General features: G+C 41.1%; 2 protein-coding genes across 2 annotated transcripts; one reads left to right on the forward strand and one right to left on the reverse strand.

The window, feature by feature from the left end:
• Position 1: 1 nt before the first annotated feature.
• Positions 2-2,188, reverse strand: LOC136260372 (uncharacterized). The gene has a single exon (XM_066054084.1). The coding sequence runs from the start codon at positions 2,057-2,059 to the stop codon at positions 146-148; it is 1,914 nt and encodes a 637-aa protein (XP_065910156.1). The 5' UTR covers positions 2,060-2,188; the 3' UTR covers positions 2-145.
• Positions 2,189-5,494: 3,306 nt separating this feature from the next.
• On the forward strand, positions 5,495-6,901 carry LOC136259733 (uncharacterized). The gene is made up of 2 exons (XM_066053254.1): positions 5,495-5,855; positions 6,140-6,901. Exons 1-2 carry the CDS (start codon positions 5,495-5,497, stop codon positions 6,838-6,840), a joined length of 1,062 nt encoding a protein of 353 aa, XP_065909326.1. The 3' UTR covers positions 6,841-6,901.
• The last annotated feature ends 4,456 nt before the right edge of the window (positions 6,902-11,357 follow it).

An 11,357-nucleotide genomic window follows, 5' to 3' on the forward strand; every position in this document is an offset into this window, starting at 1 on the left:
CTAAGATCAATGTACAATCAACTTTTACCATGTAACACGATTTAACAGTTCAGTTAGCTACATGCTTCACAGTGCATTGCTTTTCCAGTTTTCTCTTAATTGAGCTAAGTGACAATCTATAGCTACGTGCATGCGAACAGTTCAGTTATGTGTAGTAAGGATCTTCATTGCTAAGTCGTAAGTATTTCTCAGCAGACTCTTTGCCATCTATGATGTTAAGTAATTTTCTTTGGTGGAGTGCACTGTTTACTTTCAGCTCATTTAGTTCAGTTTGTGTTAAAGTGGCCAAAAGTTGACCATCAACACGATCATCACGGAATGCTGCACAATACTGACTTAGATTCATCCCATCCAAGACTTGCAAAACCTTCAAATGGTCAAGGGATTGAAGGAACTTTTTGTTGTCTTCAGGTGAACATTGGTACACATCTTTTTGAGGGACTACATAGACAGGAGATCTTGGTGGAGCACTAGCTGCTGGTTTTCGTTGTAACTCTTCAAGAGACTGAGACACTTTACTAACTTGCTGCATACACCGAGCATTGCTGAGTCGAATCTTCCTGACTTCTTCATTAAGTTCCTTTTGACCATCTAAGATCTGCTGCTTGACTTCTTCTTTTTTATCAAGTTTCAATTTTTCAAGTGAACTTTTTACGTCTGTAACTTCTTGCTTCAAACTCTCAAGTTGATTTGTAAAATTCAGTAACATATCATCAGGGGTAGTGTCTTCATGATGAAATTGCTTTAATGCAGACTTTCCTGCCTGGCTTATTAAATTGCCTGCTGCTTTTAGTATCTTGTGTCTTGGTCCAGGACTAGACTTGGCAACTGATTTATCTAAACTAACCTCATGCGAATCATCATCAACTGATTTTGAATGTGCTAGTGGCAAGGTATTTGTAAGCTCTTTTTTCACTGACTCGTATATCTTTTCTGGGGCTGCTAAGTTGTAATATTTTGTACCAACCATATCACTTCGCACTTGGCTATACAATCGCTGCTGTGCTCGATGCTGGCTGTTGGTTTCGGCCAAGGAATAATAATTGGAGACTAAAGATGGATTAAAAGCTTCATACGCTTTCTTAACTTGTTCATGTTCTATAGATATATCTTCTTCCAAGCACTTCAATTGGATGGGCAGATCAATTGGAATTTCAACTATTTGTTCATTTTTGGTATGTCGACTACGGGCAACCAAGCTCTTCAATGTGTGCTCCTTTAACAGTGTTAAGGTCGATGGCATGGCAACAGTACTGATATCACCAAACACTGCTACCTTGACTGGAAATTGATTGACGTACTCGATATACTCCACAATATACAATTGATTGTCCATTGCAGCAGTAGAGAACCCACAGGAACACTCCAAGGGAAGCTTGATGTCATCACCATTCATCTTGGTACAAACTAACCCAACTATTTTGTTGCCAAGTAAATTCTTTTCAATTTTCTTAGGAAATACAATGTCGTTGGACATAACTGAGTGTTTCCCTCTGGTGAAAGCATACTTGACTTTGACTACCTTAGGAAGGCTTGGCCTCTCCATCAGCATTGTTTCTACAGTATCATAGAAAAATCCAGTTTGGTCGTTGGGTGGTTTCAACTCATCAATTGGGGCAAATTTCAGTGATGAGCCTAGAGGAATGTTGTATGAATAGTTTAGAGCATCTTTGGCTTGTACCACACGGGCAGTCTTCTGAAAGTAAATCATCATCTGAAACCCAATCGGAATGTCTTCAGTAGGACCACAGAAACCATCTGTTATTTCAATTGCATGGGGGAGGGACACTTCCTTACAAAATGTCTCAAGGTCGTAATCTTTTGCTGAAGGTTTCGATACCAATTTTGGTTTTGGAGCAACGGATGGTAGCACTATTTCATATTCAGAGGGTGGAGGCGGCAGCGGCTTTTGCTTACCGACTTGTTGTTGCTGTTGTTGTGGGCGTGGCGGCAAAACGGGAGCTTTACTCTTTTCGTACTTGCGAATTGCATCAGTAATGCTGTCCAGTGACTTGGAGACATTTCTCCTTAGGCGAACAGGCGGAGGAGGAGCGGCCATAGTTTATTAGAGACAAACAGATTAGCACGTGACTTGCCCTAAACTATTTCGCACGTGATTGTTGAGTGGGAATCGTGAGGCATGCATGTTATTTAGCCGGTTAGGCACTAGTCTCGCCCTATGGTCTCGCGTAGCCAGACCGCTTTTTCTCAGCACGGCGCTTATCGATTAAAACTATTCTTTTTTTTTCCTAACCCGGGCTTGATTAGTATCGCGTGGCCAGACCGCTTTTTTCCGTATATTGGGTGGGGAAAAGGGTCTGGTGCAACTCCACATTCCGAAGACGCTAATTGAATAATATTGGTCACAAAGGAGGTGCTATGACGTCAGTAAAACTATGAAGTATTCCTACACTCCTGCTCCGGTTGTGAGTCTTGTTACACGATGAGGATTAACTTTCAAGACGCTATAAAAGAGACATCGGAGCAAATTAAGATTCGTTTAAAGGATAAACAGATCTCTAGTTAACTTACTGACGTGATGGCACCTCCTTTGTGACCAATGTTATTCAATTAGCGTCCCCGGAATGTGGGGACGGCTCAGAAGTAAACAGCTATTGGAGTTGCACCAGATCCTTTTTTCCCCACCCAATATACGGAAAAAAGCGGTCTGGCCACGCGAGACTAGGCTTGATGGACTGCCCTTGTCTACCACCCACAGCACAAAGGCACATGCTGGACAACTGTAAAAGACAAAAGAAAAAGCAGAGTAACACAGCCAGCATGTTACTCAGACAAGTGGGACTCCACTTGCACTAAATCCATTGGTGGTGGAGCCCTAGTGTAAGCACCAATGGATGAACGCGCACCTCGAATGCACTGAATAGCCGAGCGGAGAAGAGAAAAGCCAAGACAACACCGAAGCCAACCCAGGACTACAGAGTATTCATCACCCCACTTAGCCGATAGGAGGTAAGCCAGACGTTTATAGAAAACTAGCTTCGTGAGCCAACCCCCCTGTTGCCGACATGATGATAGGTGTAAAAGAAGCATGCTCAACCTCACGAATTCTCTGACCATAAGCTTGACGCTTGATATTCTCATGCTTCTTAAAGGTAAAAGAAAGTGATGAAGAACTGTTAGATGAGGCAAGTGGATTAAAAACGCGAACATCAATAAAACATCTCTCAGAACGACTACCCCCAAAAACCATTCATGGCAATGTCCAAACGAGCCCCTTCTTGAGTATTTGAGGTGGAAAGATGGAACTCATCAGGATTGTGGACGGGCTGCAGTTCTGGTTCAGTACACACCTGGGAGCACACCTCTGTCAAAAGGGTAGCAGTGAGGTCCCTTATCTCATTGTGGTGAAGGGAAGGTAGTCCCCCCTTCAGACAAGAGAGCACATGATCCACAGAGAATGAAGCCCCACAAGCACAAAGAGTTGGAGTACGGAGGGGAGGCCAACCGTAATGCAAAGCCAGGGCATCCTGAAAGGCAGACTTATGTAGAGCAAAACCATGTTCATTCAAGGGGAGAGTTGTAAGCCAATTTGAAGCCCCCTTCACAGATGCTAGCTCCACTGCACGCTGTAGTGTGGGTTCCAACTGCTGACGCAATTCAGAAGAAGTCTTAGAGTAAGTGCCTAACTTTGCTTTGCACACAGAAAATTTTCTAGACTGTTGGAAAGAAATAGCCTCAATAAAGCCCTTAGAATGGTCATGAATGCACAAACAAAGAGGCTCAGCAATATGACGGGAAGCAGCCAACTCATTGCTACTTGTGTTAGTTAGAATAAAAATACCCAGGCCTCCCCAACGAGCAGGAAGAGCAAACAATTGTCGTAAATTATCACACGGCGGTGGACAGCCTGATAAGGTAGGAATAAACAGTTGACGAATCACATCCTCAAGAGGTTGAAAGATCGCACTGTCAAATGGGACAGTCCTAGAAACAAACATCCAATGACTCGACAAACCATGCGTAAAAGCACAGTAAGCAGCATGGGGCTGACTCTCCGCAAATCCAGCCAAAACAGTAATCTCTTCAGACCAGCCCTTGACCTTGTCAGCAACAAAGATCGATTAAAATTATAAGCGCCTTTTTCGAGCAAGCGCTTATAATATTAATCGATAAGCGCCGTGCTGAGAAAAAGCGGTCTGGCCTCGCGAGGCTAGTTAGGCACTGGAGAATGTACACAAAAATCTTTGAGCTAAATGCATACAGTAAGTGGAGACTTACGTTGCAATTGCTTACCAAGGTTTAAGCAACATGTTAGCGGTCACCGTGGCCTATGTGTAGCAGTCATGGTTTACTGAAATTGTTTTCGTAAAATTGTGTGTGTGTACCTATCTATGTTTGTCCGTACGCACTCACGTGAGCAAAATCGTTTAATAACGGTAAAAGCAGCTTTTACGTAATGAGTAAAAGTGAAATGAAGTCTATATTAAACTTCTGCACAGGTGAACTTTGCTCTGAGGTGGTTTCTTTTCGGCAGACTGAAAAACGGGTGTGGTGACTTTCCTCAGACTACCTTCCGCTTGAGGTTTTCAGGCATTTAGCAACTGAAAAACAACGGTGCAGGCCTCGTATACTGCCAGGAATAGCCTATCGCTTCGAGTTGACAGGGGTTTCTTTATGGACGAACAATGCCCGTATGATTTTACGATACTGGGCTTTGCAGTGTGGACTCTGATTTTCCTTTCCCCAAACCCCTGTTGTAATAATTAATTGTGTTTGTAGTTTAGTTGTAGAGTAATTTGTATTGTAACTGTATTATAAAAAATAAAAAGTTGAAAGGGGGGTATCCCTTACGTACGCGAACGAAAATGAAGAGCAGCTTTGAGGCTTTGTCGAGAGAATTTGTGGGAAAAAACACGTTAGTCACACTATAAAACAGTTTAGAAGATGATTTTGTGTGTAATATGTTGGTAAAAGCGGTTTGTTTAACAAACGCTTCCTTAGCAGTGCATAGTCTGGCGCGGCCACCCCTTCGCATAAACTGAGAGGAAGGATCTGGTCACTCTAGCATTACAAATTTGTAGCGGTGGAATGTAATTAAACAATGACATCACAACAATGGCAACAAGAATAACACGTGTGACGACCATACAAAGTAAGCGGATCTCAGTTATACCGCATAGACGACCACCAGCAGCCTCAATCATCACGTTATCTCATCTTCGCGATAATTTCTTTCACTCATTACGTAATTCCATAGTATCTATGGTAACTTCTAAACAAACGTCACAAAAATTCAGTAATTACCAACAACGCGATCTGATTGGTGTTACCTGTTTTCGGTAACAGGCTACAAATTTTGTATGCTAGAGTGACCAGACCCTTCCTTTTTTTGCGTAAGTGGTGGGACTGTCTGTGTGAAATTGGCCCTTCGTTTGGGTACTTTGTTAACGCGACCAAAACTTGGCTTATCATCAAGGGACATTTGCAGCAGGATGCTGCTTCAGTCTTCAGTGGTTCTGGAATTAGAATATCTATGGAGGGCCGCCCTTATTTGGGGGCTGCTATTGGGTCTGATAGTTATGTGAATAGTTTTGTTGTTGAGAAGGTTAAGGGCTGGTCTGCAGAGGTTAAGAGGTTATCAAGATTTGCGGAGAGTCAGCCCCATGCTGCATACTGTGCCTTCACCCATGGTCTATCCAGTCGTTGGCTGTTTGTTTTTCGAACAGTTCCTTGTGTGTGTGATGCTTTTCAGCCACTTGAAGATATGATTCGCCAAGTATTTATTCCTACTTTAACTGGCTGTTCACCGCCCAGTGATAGTTCACGGCTCCTGTTTGCCCTTCCTGCTCGGTGGGGAGGCCTGGGTATTTTTGTCCCCACAAGAAGATGTGTTAGTGAGTTGGCTGCATCTCGTGATGTCACGGAACCTCTTAGCCAATGTATATTGAATCATGATTTGAGTTTTGTTGAGGCTGTTGCCTCTCAGCAGGCCAGAAAGGCCCTTTTAAGGAAAGCCAAATCTGAACACTGTTCTACACAATTTGCTTAGCTATACCAACAGCTTGGGCCTTCCTTGAGGCGTGCGATGGACTTGGCTACTGTTAGAGAGGCTTCAAGCTGGCTCACCACCTTACCTTTGAGTGAGCATGGTGTCACTCTTCATAGATCTGCTTTCCAGGATGCTTTGGCTTTGAGATATGGTTGGTCCCACTTCGTCCTCCTTCCCTTTGTGCTTGCGGAGCCTCCTTTTCTGTTGAGCATGCTTTGTCCTGTCCCAAAGGGGGTTTACCTTCCTTGCGTCATAACGAGATTAGGGACCTTACTGCTACCCTTCTTACTGAGGTTTGCTCCCAGGTGTGTGTTGAGCCAGAGTTACAGCCGGTTCAGCTTTCTGATGAGTTCCCTCTTGCCACCTCTAATACTCAGGATTCGGCTCGCTTGGATGTTGCTGTAAACGGCTTCTGGGGTGGTCGTTCGGAGAGATGTTTCATTTTCCGTGTTTTTAACCCTTTTGCTCCTTCTAATAGTTCCTCCTCTCTGTCGTCCACCTTTAGGAAGCATGAAAAGATTAAGCATCGTGCTTATGGTCAGCGGGTTCGAGAAGTGGAACATGCCACTTTCACTCCAATTGTTTTGGCTGCCACTGGCGGTTTAGCCCATGAGGCTACTGTTTTTTATAAGCGACTTGCTTCTCTTCTGGCCAAAAAGTGGAGAGATGATTATTCTGTGGTTCTGGGTTGGCTGCGTTGTTGCCTGAGCTTTTCGTTGTTGCGCTCGGCAATTCAGTGTATTCGTGGGGCACGGTCTTCCATTGGTGTTTACACCAGGACTCCACAGTCAGTGGACTTTGTGACTGTGGAATCCCATTTGTCTGCTTAATTTTGTTCAGTTGTCCAGCACTTGCAATCTGTGCTGGGGGTGGTAGGAAAGGGCAGTCCATCAAGCCCGGGTTAAAAAAATAATAAAATAAAATAATAATTAAAAAAAAGACTAAGCAGTGCATAGCAACGTAATTAAACGAATTACGAAATACAAGAATTAGCTAATAATATTATTGCACAACCCAAAACTACCCTATTGTAATAGTAATACATAGACATAGTTGGTTAATTCATAGTAGTATATACTGTCTATAGTTAATTCCATATGAGTTAGCTAGATGTATGGCGCCTGGTTTTTAGAAGTAGCACAACATCAACTTGTTTAGTCATAACAAAAATAGTAGAATTTGAAAAGGCATGTTTGGAATGAGTTTGGACAGCATGGCGGATGATTCTTCCCGCATGTTCCCGTCACGAGCAATATGCTACTTACGTGATTATGATTATGATTATGATGTGATTTGGGTTGAGGCTTAGAAGCTTGTACACCCATTCAATTACATACATATACATACATAAATTAGATGCAATGAACAAAAATTAACTGAATATAATTATTACATTAACATAAGTCTATAGTCATAAAAGTAATTATCTATAGCTGATTTAAAATTATTTAATAAAGAATTTCCTACAATATCACTCGTAAGATTGTTCCAATCATTAATTACTCTAGTACCAAAATAGTTGACCCGACATGAAAGGTGGGCAGGGGGCTTAAGTAATTTATATGCGTGATAGATGGCCTGGCTCCACCACTCCCTTGGCAGCGATGTTTTACCCCAGTGGAAGCTGCTCAGAGTCAGGCTGAACAGTTCAGTTTCAAACACTCTGCCGGACAGTTCAGTAGTGGGTGATCTATTAGATTACGTGATGGGCTCACAAAGTCCTTGTGACCAACCAGCCTTCATTGGAAACTACCTCAGTTAATTTCCCAACCCTACCATAACTATCCCCAAATCTACTCAATAATAAAGAGTGGCTGGATGTGACTATAGTATTAACTAATTTAGGCCAAATAAACTTAATTATTAGTTTCTCATCCTCCTTTACTCTAAATGTAGTGCGGGAGGGCAGATTTTAATATTATTTTTTACTGACCAAACAGCTAGCTGAATTAGCCAGCTGAAATGAATCAGAATGCAGTTTTCTATAGACTGCTCTAATAAGGTAGCAACTTTAGAAGGTGCTGGATAGCTGCACTCAGCCACCAGTGGTATAAAACTAATCCTTAATGAGGTAAGAAAAATGGCCATGCAGGTGGGGATGAGAAACTAATAATTAAGTGTGACCTGATATAGCTTCTTTTTATTTTATTTTTATATTCATGCCCACGCAGGTTCTTCTTAGGACCATATATGTGGTCGCATGTGACCGAGGGCTATCATACTTTCTGTAATTTATGTACTTTCATCATTTCATAATTGATGGTTTTCTCTCAGCACTCTATACATAAAATGTTTTATTAATATATGATGCACCTACAAAAAAAGGTTGCAGAGGTGTGTTGTTACCGAAACATTTAGTTTGGTGGTGCCCCTTCTAAGAGGTGGGAGCTGCCAGACTATAGTGAGCATTCAGCAGTCTAAATAGAATCAGATTAAAGGTGCAACATTGCCTCAGTCTAAACATCATCAGCACGAGGTAACTTGGAGTGGAACAAAACACATCTTAATGTCATTGTGCATATATCACTAAACAATCTTCTGCTGATAATGGGCAGGCAAGAAAAGAGCATGCATGATGTTAACTCAGCTTTGTCAATTAAAAATATATGGGTGTTAGACCCACTGTTGTAAATGCCCATAGGATAGGTAAGAAAAGAGACCCTGGACCAAATGTCCAACCAAGGCTGTTAAAGTTGACTCTTGCCTCTGACCAAGACAAAGTATTGCTGTTGCATACTTGTACCAAACTACGAAACAAAAATAATTCTGAAGATATTGGAAAAGTGTATGTATCACCTGATCTGACTCCTTGGGAGCAACAGCGTAGCCTAAGATCTCAATTGGCTGAGATGAACAGAGAGGGAAAAAAGTATTGGATAAAAAAACGGATAGATAGTACTAAGGGTGGACTAAGTTTCACCCTCACCACTCACAATGCGCTAAGTAGTGGTCATGATAATCTATTTGTTACTTGTATGCTGACTAATGCCAAAAGTATTATGAACAAGCTTGCTGAATTACAAATTATACTGATTGATCAATATAGACCTCTCATTATTGGAATAACTGAAATGTAGTGTACTACTTCTATAAGTGACGCCGAGTTACATCTTAAAGATTACAATTCATTTCGTTGTGACAGTAGTGGAGTATTACTATATCGCAGGGGTGGATCTAGGATTTAAGAAGGAGGGGGGGGGGGGGTGCTAACATGGACATTTATATATGTAGCAAGATAGTTGATACAACTAATGTGAGAAGCACACTCAGCATGCTCTATATCTAGGGGCGTCTGGGGCATGCCCCCACAGGAAAATTTTGCAAATTTGGCCTATTGAATTTGGTAGTAATTTTGAGTGAAAAATGATGTCACTTTGTTTATGCGATACCATTATTCCCCTACAGCTTGTCAATATAACTAAAGGGCGGAGCCATGTAGCTAAAATTCAATCTTAGACCAACATCTTAAAGAACTAGTAGTGGAAACATATGGGTATCAGCTGCACATGATCAAATTTAGTGTTTTGAAGTATACAAATACATGAAAATAGTAAGAAGACAATATCCTGACCACCTGGCAGACTCCTGTAAGCGTTTGAGCGTTAATCGGATGGCTGCAGGTTCGAGGCTGCCCAGGTCCAGTCATGGATTTTTTCTTCTTTCTCCTACTTTTCAAACATACTTAGTGAAGTCAATTTAAACATCTTAGGCCTTTATAAGGTCTTCTGGTATACAGGCTCTGCCTTTACCAAGTATTTTAATCATAATAGTGTAATTTACAGTGTCATGACTCAAACTACACATAGCTGTCCAAACAGTAGAGAGGGTAAGTGGGAGTGGAGAGGGCAAGTAGACCGACTCACCAGTGTACGGAGTGCATGTGCACTCAGCTGTATATAATTTTCCAGCTAGGGAGGCTCTAGATCTGGTGGCATATATACTCCCAGATCCCCTGGAAAGTTTTTGAAAATGGCTATCACAAGATTGAATCTAGAAGCTGTTTTTAACCAAATCTGGGTACAAGATAAATGAGTTCAGGTGGAAGTAATTTTAATTAAAACAACAGAACTATACACTATTTCTGGTTATTGGATTTTAAGAAAATGTATAATAGTGGCTTGTCAACGAGAATAAAGAGTGTATAGTTAATTGAATGTAAGGTCAAGGAGAATATTTAAAACACAGGATTGGATCTACTTCATATGTAGCCACTGTTCTGAAGTGCAGGTGGCTATTTCAATCTAACTTTTAAAATGATGGATCCATCCATCATTATAATTGTTTTACAACTAGTCTACAAATACTAGTTTTTGGCCACAACTAACCCCCTTTTAACACACAATGACCATGACAACATAAATGCTGCAGTATCATTTAAGCTTAAAGTTGAGCTTCGAGGGATTTGATAGTGCAAACTCCAAAGCTGCTAGATTTATACAAATGTAGCATGGGATTTGATCAAGCAAGGGAAACAAAAACGAACAGTTCTCAGATGTTGCAGCCTTGTGAACTTTCTAAAAGCTAAGAAATTCTCTATTGTTATAATACTATTGTTTTGCTTGCAAGAGAAGCATTTCAACCCAAGAATCAAGTTTGTAGAGGAGCCTAAATAACTTAAACTATTTGACAGACAAGGTTATTTTCAGAATAGATTTTCAATTAATGATGTTTTATACAATGTATAGTACATTAAAGGTATAAATCTTTTACCTAAAGTGATTGGTATATGGCAGGATTTTTGATACATTGGTGAGGGTAGCAGTGCACAGGTCTAGAAGAATAGGTTTAATTTCAGCTTATACTCTGGTGACTTCTCGAAAATTATAGTTTTCATGTTGGGTGTTCTATTAGAGTAGTTGACTGTTCTATTAGAGTATTTCGGATTTAGCAACTTCTAAGGTAAGACTTACTCCAAAAGTATAATTTTGAACCCCTCATAGTAATTCTTGGATAAGATTAGCTATTCCCTTTGCTCTTTCCATCTTTTCATTGCCCATACATGTGTATAAAATGTAACTGCACCTATACTACAGTTTCTAGAAGCTTCCTAGCTTGCTCATTGTAAAATTTTGGAGGGGGGTGCTTCAGCGCCCCAAGCACCCGCCTTTAATATGTACATTCTTCTCTACATGCTACTACCTGTGATCCTTTGACAGGGCTACACATTGAGGACTCAGTTTGGTGTATAATTACTAGAAGTGGTAATGCTAAAATGTTGGTTGGTGTTGTCTACAGATCTCCCCTTCAAGTGATGAGAATGATAATGCTTTGCAGCAATAAATAATATTGATAACTATCATGACTGTTCTGAACTTCTCGTTATGGGTGACTTCAATGTTCCAAATAT

This window comes from Dysidea avara, chromosome 7 (assembly GCF_963678975.1).
Source record: "Dysidea avara chromosome 7, odDysAvar1.4, whole genome shotgun sequence".
Classification (NCBI taxonomy): Eukaryota; Metazoa; Porifera; class Demospongiae; order Dictyoceratida; family Dysideidae; genus Dysidea; species Dysidea avara.